The sequence below is a fragment of the Heptranchias perlo genome, chromosome 1, assembly GCF_035084215.1.
Source record: "Heptranchias perlo isolate sHepPer1 chromosome 1, sHepPer1.hap1, whole genome shotgun sequence".
NCBI lineage: Eukaryota > Metazoa > Chordata > Chondrichthyes > Hexanchiformes > Hexanchidae > Heptranchias > Heptranchias perlo.
This window is the reverse complement of record NC_090325.1, coordinates 163,435,435-163,458,988: the sequence shown is the minus strand read 5'-3', so window position 1 is coordinate 163,458,988 and position 23,554 is coordinate 163,435,435. Positions and strand designations below refer to the sequence as shown.

The 23,554-nt window shown below is 40.0% G+C and overlaps 1 protein-coding gene across 8 annotated transcripts in view; it reads right to left on the bottom strand.

Annotated features, from left to right (window-relative positions):
- Positions 1–23,554, bottom strand: part of kiaa1109 (KIAA1109 ortholog) — a 460,818-nt gene that overhangs the window by 295,075 nt on the left and 142,189 nt on the right. For all 8 annotated transcript variants that reach the window (XM_067993249.1, XM_067993258.1, XM_067993276.1 and 5 more), the window contains 4 exons: positions 11,480–11,656; positions 9,028–9,156; positions 4,222–4,341; positions 100–380 (listed from right to left, as the gene is read on the bottom strand). In XM_067993249.1, coding sequence (XP_067849350.1) covers positions 100–380; positions 4,222–4,341; positions 9,028–9,156; positions 11,480–11,656 — 707 coding nt within the window. The remainder of the gene's footprint in view (positions 1–99; positions 381–4,221; positions 4,342–9,027; positions 9,157–11,479; positions 11,657–23,554) is intronic.

Sequence of the window (23,554 nt, the reverse complement as noted above, 5' to 3'; positions counted from 1 at the left end):
GTATCACATGATTAGGCCATAAATTGTATTGGGATTTATTTTACTGTCTGATACAGAGGCAGATCATAGCTTCTACACACAAATACAAGTATGTGGTACCTTTTAGTCCGGTTATCATGCGTTTCCAAGAATTGTCTTTGCACTTCATGTTTTGCAGGATGGTCTGCAGCCAAAGCCACATCTGCAGTGATTAATCCAAAATTTACTGAACCAGCTTCGAGCCAATATGATCGACGGAGTACAGTGGGTTGAATTCCAAGCCTACAGTTTTCAAATTGTTCAATATATTGCCTCAGCTGAACATCTTGTATAACAGCACTTACGCCTTCTCCAACTGCTTGGTTATGAAGATTACAAGTAGCAATGCGAATGGCTCCTATCTAGAATGTAAAAGGCGTTAGAAGTTAAAGGCATCTGTGCAAGTGCCGTATCTTATACAGTACAATAATCAAATTATCATGAATAGACATTACACAAAGGTTTGCTCTATTATATCAGCAGCACATCAAAATAAATACACAGCCACAAGCAATGTTATTTTTATGGACATTTAGAAGCCTAATTTTTCCACAATTTATCATCTGTGTCCTCTGCAGCTCCCATGAGAAAATGGTTTATATGAAAGAAAAACAAAAAGCCCTGGATGCTTGTAACACAAGTTATAGATTACAGTATAAAATCTCAATTACAGATATTATTAGTGCAACAGCAGAATTCTGCACCCACTGAGTTTCTGTGATCACAGCTGTGCCAGGAAGGCGCTTTTCAACTGCAAACAAATGGAATGGAGCAGGGAAAGGAGATACCAAAAGACGAGTCATACAGCTACTAAAAACTGACTTCAGAACATCAATGGCAGAGGCGAATAACCTCCACATCCAGTCAGGGATGATGGGTGACAAGAAGAGACACAAACAAGGGAACAAGACGAAACACTTTAAAAAGTCGGGGAGTTACGCTCCCAATAATAAAATGATAAAAATTCTGATTGGTGTGCAACATTCCATTTTGAAATACATGAATTCCTATGTAAGGTTCTCTGTATGGAAAAAAAACATTGTAAAAGTATCAACATTTACCTACAGTACTGGGTATACCTATAAGTGGTACTGTGCATTGCCGATTTCCATTTTAAATGCGTCATGGTAACATTAGATATAGAAACTTTGGTAAATCATCCTTCACTTACACATACTGATGGCTGTGCAACAGACTGCGATTTCCAGCAATTAACATCAGGTATTTGAGTAACATACGGACTTCAGAAAGTGCAGTGGGACATTCTGCGAAAAATAAACATGCTGCAACTCCCCCTTCATAAAAGTTCAAATCCCCAACACGCAAAGCAGAAACATTTATGTTCAGTCCCAGAGCTCACCTGTAAACTTATGAAGCGGGGGGGGGGGGGGGGTGGATAATACCTGCTCACCGCCTGAATCTCAGCCGCCATGCATGCGTAAACAATCCTCCACAGCTGATTCTGCAACTTGGTCATACAAGCTAAAAAGAGCAACCCTTACCCGCCGAAATGCAATCCCAGCCCCACAAATCTCTGATTTTGCTCTCCTTAGGAAACTCCCTGAACAGCAATGTGGCCCTGGAAATGCCACTTCCCCACTGAGCAAGATTTTAGCTGTGAGTATCCCTCCTGGCACATCCCCTCACTCTCCACAGAGACGTTTTATGGCCTTTACTCTCCCCCTCCAGTCTTCCTCACCTTCTTCTTCTCCCATCTCCATCACCTCGCCCATGTTCTCCTCCCCTTCTTTCCCCATGCCCTTGTTGCTCTCCTCTACTCCCTCCTTCACTCTCTTCCCCTTCCTCACCCTGCCTTTCCTCTCTCCTCCCATCTGCCTCCTCCCCCTAGGTCCAATTATCCCCCCCAACTCTGCTTGACCTGAATAGTGCCCTTGGTCGAGTTCCTGTGCGCAACACTACATGAGATCGACTAGCACCGTAAATAAATGCATGCCACTAAAATAGAAACACACAGAATATTTGATATTCTAAAGTCAATAAAATAATACTGGTTCTTCCGTAGCCACCCTGATGTGTGTAAAATTGCTATACCAAAATGCACAATTATATTAGAGTGCTTATTTCAAATGTATGCTCCTGTAAATAAACATTAGAATTACACAGACTTTACAGCACAGTAACAGGCCATTCGGCTTAACTGATCTATGCCGGTGTTTATGCTCCACACGAGCCTCCTCCCACCCTACTTCATCTAACATTATCAGCATATCCTTATATTCCTTTCTCCCTCATGTATTATCTAGCTTCTCCTTAAATGCATCTGTGCTACTCACCTCAACTACTCCATGTGGCAACAAGTTCCATAATCTAACCATTCTCTAGGTAAAGAAGTTTCTCCCAAATTCCTTATTCGATTTATTATCTTATATTTATGACCCCTAGTTATGGACTCCCCCACAAGTGGAAATATCCTTTCTATGTCTACCCTATCAAATACCTTCATAATACTAAAACAGACATGAAACTGAATTCTCAGAAATTAGCCAAATTTTCAGCATTTTTTTTTTAAGTGAGTTTGATCAGCTCCCTATAGTTGCAATAAATGAATGATAAATATCACAATGTTCCCACTAATCTATATTAAATCGGTGACCTTGTTTAATACATGATGGAAACACAAAAACACAGCCTGTCTGAAATAATCAGTTTGGATTCTTAAGTACTTTATATAACCAGATGTGCTGAACAGTCAGAAACCATTTACACAACTTTCAATTAAAATGTCAAACATGTAAGCAGTGTGCAATTTTTTCATTTGTACAGAAAAGAAAACAATACTGACAACAGATTACTATCAATCTAAAAAGTCAAACAAATACTTATTATATCACACTGTACAGCATCTAAAATCAATCAATAGCTGCTGCATGCAAGTGTCTCCAATTTTCTGATGGATTGATGGGTCAGCATAACACAGTAAGATATGGAGGTAGTAAAGGCTACCTTATATTTTGATTGTGCTCCTGGATACAAGATCCATCATAATAAACCATTATTGGATTAAATAACAGTCCTTTGTTAGAAAAAATTTGTTCTTGGGAGGTTGGCGACACATTGTGGATCTCTAGTTGCCCAAGGACATTAAGAATCAAACATGTAGTGTAGGACTGGGGTCACAGCTAAGGCTGGGGTGGTAGGTTCCCTTCTGTGAAGGACATTAGTGAACCCGTTGGGTTTTTAGAGCTTTCATAGTCAGTTTTCTGGTGCCAACCCACATGTTACGTGATTTATTGAATTAATTTTCCCAATTTACCATATTGGGAATTGAATTCATGAACTCTGGGTGTGTAAAATGCAATGTTATTCATGAACGGTGAAAATAAAATATAGAATTTACATAATAGTGTAACATATACAGGCATTTATGATGCATCAACCATAATTAACATTACCCAAGAATGCTCATTAAGTGATAATTATTTTCACCAGGCAATAAAAATACCGAGCTTCAGCGCTGAATGAATTTCAAATGAGTTTCGGTAGCCAGATTTACAAATGGGCTTGTGTGCAGTCTATAGAAATTCTGATCGAAGAATATTTACTGTCTAGCTAGTTATGCATTTATCAGAGTTCAGTTATACAAAATCACATACAGCACAAACAAATTGTACGTCAGAAAATCTATGGGTACTTAGAAGACAGTTACAAACCTATAATCCCAATCAAAAGGTTTGAATAAGGAGGTCATGAGTCACAACATCCAAGTACAAGCAGTGTATGAATGTCTCCAAATCTCAGGATTGGATAATTTCCTTTAAATAATTGATTTACTGTTATGACTGCCATACAGCTAAATTGGTAGTGAAGGGTTTGCATTGTGTGGTAAGTAAAACATTACAATTTTTACAGTGAATAAAGTATTCACAAACAAAGTACAAAATATCACAGCTAACTAAAGATATAAAGGTTTAGCATATTGCGACGAATATGTTAGAAGGAACATTGTACTTAAGCCAATATGCATTAATATTGTGCAATACACCTCATGCGATATTCAAACTCACCACCTTAAATTGCTCCCACTCCCAGTGACAAATTTGCGACCACCCTAACTCCAAATGCTTTTGCCAGACACAAAGCCAAGTTTTGTAACTGTATTTCCGTATGTTTTTCAAAGCTCAATTTCACATACCAACATGTATTTCTCTTTCCACTGAAAGTAAATTAAATAAAAACAATTACCTTTAAACTGGCTGCACAACCATGTTCAACAATAAAGAGATCTGCTCCATCAACTGCTACCCGAGTCATAGTGTATTTCAGTTCTTCTGATCGTTGACACGGTCCAGGCACACTTTTCAGCTGAAGATGTTGAAAAGAAAACAGAAATAAACACATGCTGAGACATTAACAAATATTGCAAATATAGACAATACAGAATTTAGGATTTGGGCTTAAATGATAATTTCTCTAGCCTAATTTGCCTTCTCCACTAACTCCTTCATCTGCATCCCCAGCCTGAAGCATTGTTTCCTGAAGTCAAATGACTCTGGAGAGGCTCTCTGATCAGTCTGAAATCCTATTTCCTTTTCTACCCCTTCTCCTCTCTGTTTGCAATGGAGCCACTACAGGATGCACGGAACGCATTCTAGAATTAACATAACCAGAGCAGCCTAGCCAAAAGGTGGACTATAACATTATATTAGGTCAGGGATGTGAAATGCAATTTACATGGTGGGCCTGATCCAACACCCTGGCACTTGGCGTGGGCCACATTCAGCAAAAGTGATTTGGAAACACTGGGGTAGAAATTGGTATGCGTCCCACCCGTTTTTTGCATGTAAAACCAATTTCAGGGTGCTAGGTCCCGTCGCCATACTCGTCCTGTTTTTAGGCGCACCAGGCGGCTGCCTGAAATCAATGTTGGATCAATTTAAATATGTAATGGGTCCTGCGCCTGTTTCAGGACCCTTCTGAAAAATGCGTGAGAAACTAGATGGATCATGCGCCATGCAAGCACCAACTTGTTTTTCCAGTGCTTCAGCAGCCTAAATAGCTGTCTTTAAAGGGGCCACTGAAGAAATGGTAGCAAAAATTTTTTTACTTTCCCTTCTATGGAGCGTAGAGGAGCAGGAGTGCTCCTCCCAGCTCCACAGCATTGCTGTAGGCCGTTACGAGCCCATATTCAGCCCTCCTGCATTTCACTGCTCCAAGTATTGGAGCTTGTGATGCTCCCTGATCGCAGTGAGAATTCTCCGTCTTCATCCCCTTGTTGCTCATTCGCCCATCGGTGGAAACAATCTTTCATGGTTTACCCAGAGTGAGGTCCCCAGGTGTCACTCACCCCTTTCCTGGCTGCTCCTCTCACCCCATTTCCCTCTCTCCCCCTGCCCTGCGCCCCAATCTCCCGACCACCCCCTAATCCCAGGCCCCAATCTTATGACCCCCCGCCATTGCCCCGGTCTTAATCGCCCTAGTCCTGATCACTCCACCTGTGTGCCAGCTCTCTGCACCTGTATGGGTGGGTGGGGGGGGGGGGGCAGGGTGGAGAAGGGACATCATGGAGCATGAACCTGGGGCGCAAAGTTTAAAAGGCTCAGTTCTCCCGAACTATTAGGAGAACTGTCCCATTCCAGGTCATACGGCAACCTTCAGTACACGCAAACCGAATGTTTGACACCCCTGTATTAGATAGACTGGGTGTCGCAGTGTGTAAGCACACTTCCTTTCATATATAGGACATGGTTTACAATCCAGCTCGGATTCATTCCACTGTAAGTGTCTTTCATGGGGCAATCTCAATCGAGTTATTAAGGGATGTTGGTCTCTAATATAAAACTGTCCACAATTCAACGCCGTGCAGAACAAAGCAGTTAGCTTGCTCAGCAACCCTGCTACTGGACTCAATATCCACTCCAACCAGCGCACCATGGTTGCGATACATACTATCTATAGGATGCACTACACCAACTCACCAAGCTTACCAAGAAGAAAATAACCAACACGATAATTGGAACACCATCTTTCCTGGGTCAAATTCCTAGAATTCCCAACTTAACACCATCACGGGGGCACAATCACCCCATCAGAGCAACTGGGGATTGGCAATAAATGTGGTTTTGCCAGAGTCACCGACATCCCATGCACACAATAAATGAAATATTGTACTAATTGGTACTAAATATACTCAAGGCCAGAAGGATAATGGAAAATTGAAAAAAAAAATCACATTAGTGCACTAAGGTTGCTGATATAGGATCTTGTTCTGGCTTTTATTTTTTCCTCCAGATTCAATATTTAGTTTTAGCTCTTCTGTGTTCACTGAATTTAGTATTTTAAATTTGCTGTTACATAATAGGTAAAAATCAACATTCTCCTACCTAACACAGTGGTGGTCACAGTTGTCTGCATTAATGCAAAGAGGATCTGATCCACAAAGACAAGCAAGAACGACTCAAGAGGCAGAGGTGCACAATATTTTATCGATCATTTTAACAGAAACCCTAACTTCAAATTTTGCATACAGTGGGGTTTCATTAGGTTCAGCAGTTAAATATATAAACAGGGGATGCTAGGTATATTGCTGGGGGCAGAGTGGAGAGCGCTTTAGTATCTGATGGTGACAATGAGTGCCAAAAGTAAACAATAATCCTTTCCCCAATCATCGTCATCATAACAAGAATAAAACTTAAGCCAAATTATATAAATTTAAATCCATTGTTTGTGGCCATTTTATTGATATTACATTTACTATACTGCACATTTAATGCAATCACCAAAATCTTAAACCAACATTTTTCAAACAATACTAGTTTTACAGTGCATTCAGAATACCACAAATGACGAGATGTTTCAGATATCTGCACGTATCTCTAATTTAACTTTTATAATATTGCGCAAAAAGTTTATACACACACAAAAAAAAAATCACATTTCCTAGGCTGCAAACTCCTGTACCAGAGTGAACTTCAAATGGCAGTGATCTTGTCGAGCACATCAAGTAGAAATACAGTGAATTACATTTTCCTTCCTCATGAATCAATGTTACTTTCACTGGTGAAATTCTCTCAATTAACCATAAACTAATATTTTGACAAATCAGAAACCACCTTGCCAAATCATCATATTGATTAGTTAGAATTCTAATGTTTAAATTCACTGGAGATGGAACATTAAAATAAATGGCTAGAAAAAAATACTTCACAATTGGATAGGTACATTTTTTGAGTTTTCTGGAGGACTTGCAAAATCCAGGAAATTCAGAGCAGTAACAAAAACTCAACTGATTAATCTAAATATAATCTATTCAATTTAGTTTCACATCTGTCAAAACATTTATGGATGTAGGCTCACTGGTCAATTTAGAACTCTAAGTTCAACGTGCCTTGAGATCTTTTAATAATTGCCAATTAACTTTCCTTATTTATAGGTACATTACTAATGGAAGTTTATATAGTGCAAGCAACTATAGGGGATCACATGCAGGCTCTTCATAAAGATTTCAATTACAAATTACTCTTTTAAAAAAAAACTCCATCTCAGTATTAAAGGAAATTATCCTTATACCTTGTGGACTAAAGTACAGTACAACAGTGGAAATGTTAAATTGAGTAACTTGATTTGAGGACAAGCCACAAGTGAGTCCCTTTCTCATCTAAAACAACTCACAGGGGTACAAGAGATATCAAACATTGATTTGAAGCGAATCATACTAAATATAGGCTATATTTAATTTATTTGGGAGTTTAACCCACTTATTCGACATCTAATATAACCTGATTTGGTATATTTTTAAAATGACTACCTTGGAAGAACTGTAGGACTAATTTCTGAAAAAAACATTTTAAAGTCACTTCATACCAAAATTAAAAATACTTCTGAATACACATCTAGAAGAACATAGAGAATATAAAAATTATAGTTACAGTAAAATTTGAGTTAGGGAATTTTGATTGGAAGGGGTGTAGAAATATTAATCGTCATATGCTGAGAATTAATAGATTCAACAAAACTGAAAAAAAGTTAAGGGTTGTCACTAAGTACCAAGACACAGTTTTGCTCCTGAGTTTCTGATCTCAGCCATGCTGTCATGGAGCGGCGAAAGCAAATGCCATTAACTTCTCCCCAAAGAAAGTAAAATTGAAAGGCTGGTTACACTGACATTCTTACACAATTCTCAATGGCCAGTTATGTAACAGCATTAGCAAAAAATCTCCAACCCATCCTCTTGCCCGGGGTAGTCAATTGGCACAGACATACTTCTGGGAAGTAAGGTGGGAAAGGAAGAGAAGGAAGAGGAGAAAATAAATGAATTGAAACAAGTTCCATATAAAGTTTAAAGGTATTGTATTGCATTTCTTAGCTTCCATATGTTGACTTTACCCAAGAGTGACATGATAAATCCTCTCTCTCCCTCTCTTAGATGTTTGAGCATGGTGATCGAATCCCCATTTAATAATACTAATTAACTGATCTGATTCAGAAGTTACTAAGGTGGTCTGAATAGGCAAATGGAAGCATTCCATTCATACTGTGGGGCTGAAATTAGATTGTAAAGGGTTGCATTTCTGGAAGAATTTTAAATAATGTGGAGAAGGGCTATGGTAAATATATCCTCAACTCAGCTAGTCCTGCCTATTTCTTTGTTGTGTCCAGGTCAGGTACAATGACTGACCTAAAAGGGAATTTTTCCATCCATCATATGTTACCTAGGAAACTGAAGTGGTTTATAAATGGCATCAATGATACAGCATCTCTTTGCATTTAATATGTAAAACTTCAATTGCTAGCATTATACTCACAATATTAATTCTTCCACCTATACCATTATATTAAGACGTTTCACGTTTTTGTTGCTGGGGTAGCTCAGATGAAGCTTTATCATTAAATCCAAATTACTGTTGGCCAGAGAACTGGAGGTTGACAACAGGTTGCCTATCATAGCCATATCAACTGAGCATTAGACTTCTACACATTTTTTTTTTAAAAGCTAAGTAGCAGCGTATGTTACAGAAAAATATAGCTTAGTAAAATTTGAAATTTCCTTACCTTCGACTCACAGAAACGCTGATCAACTCCATGCTGACATATAACAACAGATTTGGGCCTTTCCAATTCGTATTCTCGACACATCACGTGAAAGACGAATGTCTGTCCCCACTCTAGCAGAGTTGCCAGCTACAGGTGATCAAGACATTGCAAACTTTGTTGGTACACAATGAATGGAAACTAAAAAGAACATTAAACTAGAATAGCAATGTAGTTTGATCAATTCTACACCACTCCTTTGATTGTGTGAAAAAACAAATAAGTATTATCGCTTGACTTAATGACACTAGCCCGAGGTTAGTTTACATGTCCAAAGGAAGTACTTCTGATTAACCATTCTATCATCTACATAGCCTTCAAAGTCACTTGTTTACATTTACAGATGCAATTTAACCTATTTCAATTCTGACAAGCACATAAACTACTATAAAATTTTTAAAAGAATTCTCTATGAAGCCTGATATCTATACTACAAGTTTATTTTTAAATTACAATTGTATGGAGAAGGTGGTTTGTGAAAATTTTAGAAAGTATGAATTACTTGAAGTTATTTGAAAAGAGATAGTGGTATGCTTCACACAAATTACTGCACTATTTTTCAGATAAAGAGATACTTAGCAGACACCCAGCAACCCCTACTGACTACTACTTGCTGTTATTTAATAAAAACCAAAGCAACAAGTTCTAGCAATTAATCATGAGACCACCTGTGAGCAATCTAAATTGTAGCACACCAACAGCTTTAATTAATGTGCTACAGTTCACTTGTGACTTGATAAGTAAAATTGTTTGTGACATATATACATGACAAAAGCCAACCAGTCTGCTGCTCTATGTCAATTTTTATTAACCAGATTAGTTAAGCAGGTGAAAATCGCTACATCTAAAAATTTAAGTTACAGGAAACATATACCAGTACTTTTTCTCTGCAATTTTGTTTGTATTTAACTTTTTTCTAAAATCCATCCAGAAACATTGATTTTTTGATTAAATACAAAGCCATCACAAAATTCTATAAAGAAATAAACCTGCGATCAATAATGCTCCTTTAACTTGTTTTCTTTTTTTAAAAAATCAAATAAACAATGAAATTAGAACCATGGCAGTAACAGGAGTGTAATGTAAAATATTCCTTTACAATTTCAGTTTGAATTCCTTCCTAGCTTTTTCTATTTTGTTTTCCTTCTCTTTAGGTCATACCACACTGATCACCATTCTACGTTCCAGAAGAGAAACATTCAATCTACTCCCAGCTGTCTGCAACTGGCTACCAAGTGATGACAACAGCGATTCAAGGTGACATATTTTATACACACATGCAAAAAATGGGAGCTTAGAATATGGAAACAGACTAATTACACTCTAGTGTACAAATAATGAATGGATCAGCATTTGCAACGGTGAGAATGGGAGTGTGAACTGTAAAATTTAGTGCTTAAAAGCTTTTAGTTTTGTACCACACGTGGAATGTCAAAATTCCAGGCCATTGTTACACACATCACTTGCATGACAAATAAAAAATGCAGCTGTTTGTTTAAAAAAAACACTTCCTACACAGATTTCTGTATGCACTCATGGCCGCAGTGCACACAAGCTAATTGACTATGACAAAAAAAATATTGGACTTTAAAAGATCAAATCTTGAATGAACAGAAACAAAAATTCAAAAATTAATAGAAATAATATGTTTGGGAGATCTACATTAGAAAAGTAAGTATTTAAGGATATGTTGAGTCTACAATTTAAGTTAATTCTGACCAAATCAATCAAAATTAAACTAATGGCAATAGCAGATGGCTTTTAAAACATACAAAACTTGAGGATTGAGTAAAAGCAGATAAAAAATTAATTGAAAAAACCAAGGGAAATAATGGACGTAATTGTTGACAACATTTCAAACAATAAAAGGTTTTTCAAAATACACGTGCAGCAAACAAAGGCTTAAAGGAAGAAAGAATTGGACAACTTAAATATGATTATGGGGAGATGCAATTCTAGAACAAAGAAATAGCAGTTACTAAATAATTATTTTACATATCTTTACTCAGGAAGGAGGATAACTTACTAACGTCACAAATCAGATTTCCAGGAATAGTAGAGGAGGAGTTAGATCATTTACAAAAAAACACACACACACACACACACACATATATATATATTGTATGTGGATATAAAAAAGTTAAGATGCTCTTAAGATAGACAAAAGGACTTGGTCTGGATAACTTGCATGAGTCTTAGATGAGATGGGGACTAAAATTAGTGACGTTCTAACTGGCCTTTTTATAAACTTATTAATTAGTGAAACATTTTTTAAAATGTGTACACAATTATGCCATAAGACTCACTATTAAATGCATGCTCCTGCAACTGCCATCAGTGTGCAGACTGAAGTAAAACTCTTTGAAAAAAACAATAAACATTAACTTAGTTTTCCACAGATTTGACAATCTACCTGTGGCAAGGTTACTTTAGCAGTAAGCAGGCCTGCTTGCACATCAATCAGCCATGCATATTCTAGTGTTGTGCTGCCTAAAGGTAGACCCTCTGCTGAGAACATGGCGTCGGCGCGTAACTGCAATCCAGACAGGCTGATATGACCTTCACGAAGTAGTCCGTCCACGGATGGCCTCTAGAAAAAAAGTGTAAAATCACTACTATTTACAGTACTGCTGCTAAAAACAAAACATCACCCATCTATTGCATTTTGCACAAAATTGAAAAATAATCAAGTATCCAAACTGTCCTAAGTACCTGAAGGAAATTAAAAATGAATCCAACTACCAAACAAAAAGGGAGTACACAATGTCTCAGTTTTTAAAGCATATTAGAAGCTAGCAAAGTTAATTAATAAAAACAAAAAGCAGATTCTGACACTACTAATTTACACAATATCCAGTATTGCAAATCAACCTAGCATGGCATGTTGATTTTGCTTCAAGCAGAATGTGTGATGAAAAACATTTTTTTTCCTTTCATATCATTTTTAAAAGTAATGGTAGATATATTTTCTAAGTGGCATCAGGCATCTATTTCTGAGCTGCGTATATGTAATTTTCTTTGTGTTGTGGCAAAGTTAGTCTGTGGATGGTGAGCACGTGGTTGGTTGCACTACAATTACACTCGCTGACTTATTCAACCTGACTAAAATACCACCCATAGTCTGTTTACAAGAGATCTTCTGAATTTCTACTTATGTGAATTTGTTTTGGTGATGATAGTCGGAAAATGTAATTTCCAACTATGTTAGAGCCAGACTCATTGAAAAGGTGTGACGACCACTGCGAGGAGACAAATTTCTGAGCCCATTAATTCATTGCTTGCTGTGATGCAAGAATGCTCAGATTCTGTTTGGAAAATCTTGAAAAGATATTGTTTCTAATTCAAAGGAGAAACAAACATTCTTATAATCTAAGGGTTTTCCTGCAGTTTTCAGTTTCTATTCATCATGCACCTAAAACATAAAGGGGGTGATTAAAGCTCTGTATTCTCTTCAACAATTAAACTCAGCTTGCTCTATCAAGATGGGACTCAAATATAGCTTCTAATGGAAAAAGATAACCAATCAAAAGAATCGATGTGCAGTTGGAAAAAAAATGTCTAAACTCAGAATCCCAAGTACATTAATTGTCAAATGGGCAGGCAAAAAATAGGAGTTCAACAACAAAAGGTCTATTTTGAAAGACACAGGTATGGTCAAAGAGAAAAAAAATGACTTGGGCAGAGTCGAGAGTGGCCCAACCATTCTACCTGCTGGAACAAGGACCTGATGTCACCAATTCTGGTAAATTACTCTAATGTAGGGAGAGAGGAGAATCTGTATTTATATAATACTTCATATATTGCAGTCTTAACCTTTATTACATATTACATTTTATAAATCACAATGATGGGATATATTTTCTTCTGTACATTAATGTAAAAACAAAAGAACTTGTTTTATACTTATGCTGACCTTTTCACCAAAATTACCAAATGCAGAAAAATACACTACAGCATTTATGATACAAGTACTTGAAAATTCATGTAAATTCTAATTATTTTTTTTCCTTCCTTGTTGGTTCAAATTCCTGCAAAGTTGCTTTTTCCTTTCATTTTCATATGTAGCTCGTCATTAATTAAGCACAGCATTGTGTTGTTGTATCTCCACAGATCAATCATCCATGTCTTGATGTCCTCAAAGTAAGAATAGCAGAAAGCCATTGCTGGAAGGCGGAGGGGGTAGAAGAGATTTCCTCTGCATTGTGTCTTAAATTCAAATTTGTTCTTTATAAAACAAATTTACAATTTTATTTAACAATGCACAAAGAAAATCTTCCCTTTTTGACTAGGAGGAAGGGAACCCAACACATTATGGCATACTGATCAGATTATTAAGAGACCTATTATCAATGCAATTTTCATTAAAATTTCCTTTATATTACCCTTTGTCCATGATTGTGCCTTTGTGCTCTACTATGTCTAAGTCTTGCCCAGCAGCATGGATGAATAGTTACAATCTATTCTACAGGACTTAAAGTTAATATTGCGCATTGCTCAGTGTAGCAAAGATTCATACTGCAAACGAAGTGAAATATCCTCTAAGCTATAGTTTCATTGGAACGGAGATGGAGAAAATTTGTTTTTATCCTACCCACCAATCCTCTCTTCCCTCCTTCCCCTCCTCCTTTCCCCTTTTCTCCTCAAGCAACAGACTTCCAGATGTTTACCATCAATTAGTTCATTACATTTTCATCACCTAAAAAGTTTGGAAGAATATTATTGTAGTATGATTTTCATTATTTATCTATACACAAATTAAATTCCAATTGAGTTCACAACCATTTTTGTAGTACACAAATGTAAAACATTGCAAAGACTGCAACTTTAGTTTTATAAATAAAAGCGGGAAATCCCAGGCAGCTCTTCACATTAGTATAAACCACCGTGGGATTTCCACTTACAGTACAATAATTTATGGTGTTTACAGACTGCCCCTGCAACTGCCCGTTGCCAAGGCAATCACCGTGTTCAGACAGAGAGGTGTCATCTGCAGAACCCCCGAATACACATTCAACAAAAAAACAAACAGGGAAAAAAAAAGAGAAAAAAAAACAGAGAGAGGCAGAAACATCCGGAAGGCAGAGAGAGCCAGCAAATGACCCATTATATTAAAAACAGATAACATTTGTTCGAAACCAAGATAGAGTCCATACTCTCAACCTGTACTCAGGACACAGCAGACCAGCTACGTTATACCGCCAAACAGACGAGGCAACGGAACTACGCTGCCTACATGAAAACCAAGAGCAGGAAGCTTGAGAAACTCGGCATCACCACCAGCAACGACCAAGCTTCCCCTGGTACCACGGTTGCAACCACAGGGAAGTCTATTGTCAATTTATCCGACCACACCCTTCAACCAGACGAAATCGAAGTTCTCAGCCGAGGGCTCAATTTCTGCCCCACTACCAAAATGGACCCCACTAGTCTCGCGGCGGACACAGAGGAATTCATCAGGAGAATGAGGCTCCGGGAATTCTACCACAAACCCCAAGATTTCAGCAGCGAACCCAATGAGACAATCGACGATCCGGAACAGCAGACAGAGGGATCCGCGGTACAGCAACCGAAGAGGAAAGAGTCAAACTGGACTCCTCCGGAGGGTCGCTGCCCTCAGCTGGACATGTATGCTCAAGCTGTCAGGAAATGCGTCAATGCCAGATTCATCAGCCGCACTCAGAAGACAGTCCAGAATGTCACCCGAGCACAACGCAACGCCATCAACGCTCTCAAGACCAACCGCAACATCGTCATCAAACCAGCGGACAAAGGAGGAGCCATAGTCATACAGAACAGAACAGACTATTGCAAAGAAGCATACCGACAACTGGACAACCAGGAACACTACAGACGGTTACCCGCAGATCCGACCAAAGAACACACCCACCAGCTCAACAAACTGATCAAGACCTTCGATCCAGACCTTCAAAGCATCCTACGCATTCTCATCCCACGTAATCCCCGCGTGGGAGACTTCTACTGCCTCCCAAAGATACACAAAGCCAACACACCCGGACGTCCCATCGTATCAGGCAACGGAACCCTGTGTGAGAACCTCTCTGGATACATCGAGGGCATCCTGAAACCCATCGTACAGGGAACCCCCAGCTTCTGTCGCGACACTACAGACTTCCTACAAAAACTCAGTACCCACGGACCAGTTGAACCAGGAACACTTCTCACCACGATGGACGTCTCGGCACTATACACCAGAATCCCCCACGATGACGGCATCGCTGCGACAGCATCAATACTCAACACCAACAACAGCCAATCTCCGGAAGCCATCCTACAACTCATCCGCTTCATCCTGGATCACAATGTCTTCACCTTCGATAACCAGTTCTTTACCCAAACACACGGAACAGCCATGGGGACCAAATTCGCACCCCAATACGCCAACATTTTCATGCACAAGTTCGAGCAGGACTTCTTCACTGCACAAGACCTCCAACCAACACTATACACCAGATACATCGACGACATTTTCTTTCTATGGACCCACGGCAAGGAATCACTAAAGAGACTACACGATAACATCAACAAGTTCCATCCCACCATCAAGCTCACCATGGACTACTCCTCAGAATCAGTTTCTTTCTTGGACACACGAATCTCCATCAAAGACGGGCACCTCAGCACCTCACTCTACCGCAAGCCCACGGACAACCTCACGATGCTCCACTTTTCCAGCTTCCACCCTAACCACGTCAAAGAGGCCATCCCCTATGGACAGGCCCTGCGAATACACAGGGTCTGCTCAGACGAGGAGGAACGCGATGGACACCTACAGACGCTGAAAGACGCCCTAGTAAGAACGGGATATGACGCTCGACTCATCGATCGACAGTTCCGACGGGCCACAGCAAAAAATCGCATAGACCTCCTCAGGAGACTAACACGGGACGCAACCAACAGAGTACCCTTTGTCGTCCAGTACTTCCCCGGAGCGGAGAAACTACGCCATGTTCTCCGCAGCCTTCAACATGTCATCAATGAGGACAAACACCTCGCTATGGCCATCCCCACACCTCCACTACTCGCCTTTAAACAGCCACCCAACCTCAAACAGACCATCGTTCGCAGCAAACTACCTAGCTTTCAAGAGAACAGCGTCCACGACGCCACACAACCCTGCCACGGTAACCTCTGCAAGACATGCCAGATCATCGACACAGATACCACCATCACACGAGATGACACCACCCACCAGGTGCATGGTTCATACTCCTGTGACTCGGCCAACGTTGTCTACCTCATACGTTGCAGGAAAGGATGCCCCAGAGCATGGTACATTGGCGAGACCATGCAGACGCTGCGACAACGGATGAACGGACACCGCGCAACAATCGCCAAACAGGAGGGTTCCCTCCCAGTCGGGGAATACTTCAGCAGTCATGGACATTCATCCACCGACCTTCGGGTAAGCGTACTCCAAGGCGGCCTTCGAGACACACGACAACGCAAAATCGTCGAGCAGAAATTGATAGCCAAGTTCCGCACCCATGAGGACGGCCTCAACCGGGATCTTGGGTTCATGTCACGCTACACGTTACCCCACCAGCGAACAAATGTTATCTGTTTTTAATATAATAGGTCATTTGCTGGCTCTCTCTGCCTTCCGGATGTTTCTGCCTCTCTCTCTGTTTTTTTTTCTCTGTTTTTTTTCCCTGTTTGTTTTTTTGTTGAATGTGTATTCGGGGGTTCTGCAGATGACACCTCTCTGTCTGAACACGGTGATTGCCTTGGCAACGGGCAGTTGCAGGGGCAGTCTGTAAACACCATGTATTGTTCAATATGTATAAATGCGTAGGCTTCAAGGAGCTCTTGAAACATTTGCCTGAGGAAGGAGAAAATCTCCGAAAGCTTGTGAATTTTAAATAAAATTGCTGGACTATAACTTGGTGTTGTAAAATTGTTTACAATTGTCAACCCCAGTCCATCACCGGCATCTCCACATCATTACAATAATTTAGACTGCCATTATGTACGTCATTATAAAAGCTTTGACGAGATACAGAAGCATAGCCCTGCCTGATTATTTAATTTGAGCTTTGAATTAACTGCACCCACATATAGAAATAAAACCAATAAAGCATGCCTTTAATTATATTCCAGAGATCAAAACTAGAATAGTTTTATTTTTATAAACATAGCAAAAGTATTTCTAACTCTAAAGTTAGCAATAACAAATGTCACAGAAATATCTACGATCTCCTACAAAATAGCAAAACAAATGTATTAACCTTTTAAACTTAAGTAATTAATTCCACTTTATAGCTGGATAAATATTCCAAAATTTTAAACAGACCTCTTCACCTTAACCTGGTAAAGTTAGGATTCATAAGCCATATGATACCTTGAGATTAGTCAATTCTCAGCCAGGTCCCTATGATTTTGAAATACAGCATTTCAAAAATGCCAACCCAAAAGCAAACTTTCTTTATTGTGAAGGCTGGTGGAAGGAACTGAGTACATGGCTTTTTCCAGCAGAATATCCTGCTTTGTTGTTAATTATATACTTATGACATAAATTGACAATCACTTAGGTCAACCTTGTACAGCTGAAGAGATGGCCGTGTTTTGTTCTGCTTATCCAATGCCTTAAAGGACACTCCTGGAATAATACACAAGTTTTGCTTAGACTTATTAATGTCTTCCAGTGTTGTTACACCTGGTTTTTAAAGAAACTAGAGCTGAAAAAGATCCAGGAACCTTTTTTCTAAATTGAAGGAAAACATGATATTCTTCTCCATTTTCAGAGAAGGTACGGAAACCAAATGAGCTCTTCAGGCAAACTCTCCTCATGGGAGAATAAATTCTGTGATGGGCAATGTCAAAGCTGCCCTCATATCAAGACACTGGGTGCCAAAATCTAGGGCAAAGCCATAGGAGATAGTACTATCTGGGCCAGTACCAGCACTGATGGAGGAGAGATTGTTGCCACTTTAGCAAAGCTGGCTACATCCGGAGAGAAGTGGAGATCCCTAGAAGGTTCAGCAACTAACAACCTACTCTTTCTCTTATAAAGCCAATATTGATGGGCTGGTGCTTGGCTTAGGGACATGCTTGAGGATAATCTGGTGGATTCCCATTTTTGAGTGCAGGCAACTGCTTCAGCCGATGTCAAACATCGTATAAATAGAGATTTAAAAAAACCCGAGTAGCAGTCGGTGAATGGAATGCTCTGGTTACCCACTCTGGTCACATGGAATCCTCTGCTGAGGATCTGATTATGGCAAATTCAAAGAAGTTGAAAAAAAGCTGGAAGTCCCCCTAAACCATCTCACTAGCCTTGCAAGCAGATGCATTACATAACTTCAAGGCTACAGCTTCTAATTACACCATACCCAGTACATTCGTGCAGTTAAGATCTTGAAAGCATCAGCTGGGCACATCAAAGCCCTTTAACTCTGGAGGGCACTGCACACTCAAAGAAACAATTTTGCTGGTCAGTCACCAGAAAAAGCCTAAGGCAGTTGATCCAATTTTGAAAGTAGGACCTGGTACAAATTGAGAATGATCACAATTACATTCCCTGGAATAAGTAAGCTGCAACCCAAATTGTAAAATATGAAAATAAAGTAAAACTAGTGGGGGAAACCCCACACTTAAAGTACACTGATTAGCAAATAAAACTATTATAAAAACTTGGCACAGTCACAGGAACATAGGAACTGCTGGACAAAAAAAGACTAAGGTCCATCTAGTTCGCCTTCTGCCATCCTGGTATTTGCATAATACAATGAAAATTATGTTGTTAACTAATCATAGCAATCAATCTTTATCAATTAGTCTACAACAAACTCAGACATGACACAAGGAAAACCCCAGTGGTGGAGAGCTTTGGGAACCATAGGTCCAAAGTCATCTTTTTCCTCCCAAGCATGCTATACTTACCGAATGTCATGTCTCAAATTACTCATATACTGCATCCCAAAATGTTATTTTCTGAAAGAAATCTATATAAATATCTGACATTTAAAACTATAATACAACACAATTGAAAATGAATTCCCTCAGTAGAGAGAATCAGCAGTGAACCACTGCTGATTATGAAAGAAAAATGAACCGAACGTCCAAAGAAAGAGAGACAGTTTTCTTGGCATAATGGCTTTTTTCTGTTCCAATAAGTTGTTATGTAAGCTGAGGCTCAGTGTGAAACTATATTCAAGGTTGACAGGAAAAAATGGTCATTGGAGCACTAAACCAGGCAATTGTCAGAGGTTTCTTAAAGGGAAATAACAGATGATTATTTTCCCCCAGTATATGACAGACAATATAGTATATGCTATTATAATGAACAAGTTGGAGGGAAAAAAGTATTTCTTTTAAACTATAAGAGGGAATGACTAGGCAGACAGAAAGTGGGACAGGAGAAGAAGGATTTTACCTTTGCTCCAGCGCGAAGGTTATTTCTATTAGTGCCAAATCATTTTTGCTGAGAGCTACAGAAGGCTTGTGTGAACCGTAATGAGCTCCATTGGCTCCTACTGGACCCAAGAATCTAACATGAACCACAACTCAATCTGTGTTTTCTGGGTAATAGCTGCAACATTCTGCAATCTACTTTCTTGTCTAATTTGAAGAGCTTGTGCTTTACATGCAAACTGGACTCAGATGTTTCTGGTAATGAGCAGAAAGCATAGGATTGATCAATGCCAAAATCATCTAAAGCAAATAAATTAAGGGGGTGGGGCTCATAGGAAGCGGGAAGGAATGAATAGTTCGTAACTGGTGATGTTAACCCCCCCCAATTTAAGTACTATCTGAAAATTGTTCCTATTCCCATCCATGACTCTAAGTTGCAAAATTGCATACAACACTACATCACATACTTTATATGAATATATACCTGCACTTTGTACAGTAAGCCACTGTGTAAATGAGATACAATTTTACTTCAATGGTCTATCAGTTTTTTTGGGGCAAGAATGAAGTCAAGCAGACAGACTTCTGAGAAAATCATCTGTTTTTGTCTGTCTATTTATGAATGAAATAACAATCACAATTTTTTTTTTTAAAAGTTAAGGGTAAATCTAAAACTTTCAGGTACATATTTGAATGAAATTATGTAGAATCTACAGCACAGAAACAGGCCATTTGACCCAAATGGTCTATGCCAGTGCTTATATATTCCACATGGGCATTCTCATACTCTAATTACCTATTCCCACGCTGTCACCCGTTATCCCTCGATTCCCTTTTCCTTCATGTATGCATCAAGCCTCCCCCTAAATGCATCAATGCTATCTGGCCCAACCATTCCACTTGGCAACAAGTTCCACATTCTCACCACTCTCCCTATAAAGAAATTCCTTCTCAATTCTTGTTCAGTTAGTGGCTATCTTATATTTATGCCCCCTTGTTCTGGACTCACACACAAGTGGAAGCAGCTTCTCCACATCCACCATATCAAACCCAGTCATAATTTTAAAGACCTCTATCAGATCTCTTCTTATTCCTAGAGAAAAGAGCCCCACCCTGCTCAATCTTTCCAGATAGCTGCATCCTCTCAATTCTGGTAACCTCCTTGTAAATCTTTCTCCAGTGCTTCACTATTCTTTTTGTAGTATGGAGGCCAGAACAGCAAGTGTGTATATAAATTTAACATTAACTCCCTGCTTTTGTAATCTATTCCTCTAGAAATGAACCCCAGTACTTTGGAGAAGGCAGAGGATATTTAAGGTTGTCATCATATGCAGATAGCATAAAGTAAAACATAACTATTTGTTTTATGGTGAAGGATATTTATTACTCCTGCTACACTTTTTCTTTCCTTTCTTTGGTCAGTTTGCACCATATTCAAAAGAAAGTGCAGCTGCACAACCTATTCCCAGCTTCTGCCAATGCCACTCCAGGCTTGGGTATGAGGAGGTATTCAGGAGAATTCCATGGTAATGAACGGGCCAATTTTCCTTACCCTCAGTGGAAGAGCCCAGGGGGAAAAAAATTCGATAGGGGCCATTTTTGGACGCGGGTAGCGCGATGCGCTAGCACCCCGCGCCCAACGGACCCTGCGCAGGCAGGACACAAGTTTGGACCCACCGGAGCACTTACCTGCAATCAGCCTTCCTTTCCAGGCCTTGCATGTGGAATTAATGCAATTCGCACTTTCCACCACCAGACGCAGCTCATTTTCTTAAAGGAAGGATGTTTCTTCGCAATCTCAAAGGTAGCTGGTACCTGTTATTTGCTGAAAATAACTGTCCACTGTCTGCACGGAGTCTGAACGGAGATCAGACATCGCACACATAAAACACAGATGCAGGTCCCACCCCTATGTTTACAACTGATGAGTTATGTTAAAACATAGAACAAAGGTTGCGTACTATTAAATCCCACATCCTACAATCTGCACGCCAGACCTCACCAATCTGCCGATCTGAGTTGGTACCAGGCTTGCGAGAGTGTGTGCACCAAGGTTCTCTGCTGATGCACTAGAGACCTTGGGTGCAAAAGGTGGACAGAAGGAGGGACATCCTATATCCGCAGGGGTGGCAAGAGGCCCTCCAGACATATACTCAAAAGGCAGTGGGAGGACAAAGTCAATGCCAGGTGCACAGCATCATGAACATGGATGCAGTGCAGGAAGAAGTTCAATGCTTTGACATGAGTGGTCAAGGTGAGCGAGGTCAATTGTCAAGTGGCGTCTCCTACCAACTGCACCATGCACTACACCCCCCATCCTCCACATACCAAAAAACTCTTTCCATCAGTACTCAACTCTTCCAATCAGATGCTTCCTCTCACCCTTACAGATTACCACTGTTTCAAGCTGCCAACCCACAACTCAAAGGCCACACACAATGGCAGCTATTCAACCATGACAGGCACATCACCCAGACACATGTCCCACTTTCTTGCAGGAGAAGGTGGCGCATACCAAGAGGCAGCAAGTGGCAGGGGCATTTAGCCCCTCGAGCCTGTTCCACCATTCAGTGAGATCATGGTGGACCTGTGACCTAACTCCATATACCCGCCTTAGTACCCTTAATAGTATCCCTTAATACCCTTAGTTCACAGAAATCTATCAATCTCAGATTTAACATTCACAAAGTGAGCGAGCATCAACTACCGTCTGCAAAGAGCATTCCAAATGTCTGCCACCCTTTGCGTGTAGAAGCATTTCCTATCTTCACTCCTGCACGTCCTGGCTCCAAATGTTAGGCTATGTCCCTGCGTCCTAGTATTGAAGTCTAGGAGATCTCCTATAACAGTTACAAATGCCTCGGCAGCCAGAAGCAATAATCCAGCCAGTAACCTGTAAACCCTGCATGGTCCCTTTAGATAGCGCTGGTGGGGGGTCCTCCAGGTATCCTAAGACACATTCAGATGGTCGGGGTTAAGAATGTGCGTTGAGTTGAGCGTTAAGTCCCAAATGGTGTCTATCACTTTAAAGCAGCGTTGCACACTGACTGAAGCCATTTTCTCCCTACTTTACATGATTCCAGCATTCGTTATCTGCGCCTGCGCTAACTCCTATACCAAGATGGCGTCTGGTGCACGTCACGCAGGAAACGTGCATGCACATCCAAGACGCCATCTTGGATGTCGGAGAGGCCGTGTAGTGCCGAAACAACGGGTGCTACAGGGCCCAACTTAGCGCCCCCAATCTCGACATTGTTCAGGTTAAGCTGCTCATTTTCTTTTGCCTTTTAACAGAAACTTTTTCTGCGGAAAATAACAGTTTTAAACACCAAATGCCAGAAATTCAAGCTGTTCAGCCAGAAACAATAAATTTGGTTCTAACCAACCAACTAATGTCACTTCAAATTATAGTCCTTTGGCTTTTCTTTCAACTAGAGAAACTGAGATTGTTCTCCTTAGAGCAGAGAGGGTTAAGGGGCGATTTGATAGAGGTGTTCAAAATCATGACTGGTTTTGATAGAATAAATAAGGAGAAACTGTTTCCAGTGGCAGAAGGGTCGGTAACGAGAGGACACAGATTTAAGGTGATTGGCAAAAGAACCAGAGGGGACATAATCTGGAATGGTGGTGGAAGCAGATTCAATAGCAACTTTCAAAAAGGCAATTGGATAAATACTTGAAGGGGAAAGAGCAGGTGAGTGGGACTGATTGGATAGCTCTTTCAAAGAGCTGGCACAGGCTCGATGGGCTGAATACCTTGGAAAAAACTGCACGGCCACAACCCAGGACCCCAAGGTGAGTGTCTCAACTGCCATTAGCGAGGCCACAACATCTCTCCCTTCTGGACATACTGGCCAACCTCCAAACATTGGAAGTCAGGCCCCTGTGCTGTATCATTCTACGATTTAAAAGTGAAATAAACTGAAGAACTATATCAGTTTATTAAAAACTAGCTGCTAAATAATACATCTATAAAGTCTTCAAAGACTTAAAATAAAAAGGGTTTTGATGGAGTGGAACACGTGAGCACCAGTGTAAATGTGCACAAAAACCCCTCAATTACACTATAAACAATCCAAATTACAGGATGCAAAATAAGATTGAGGAAGATATTTTT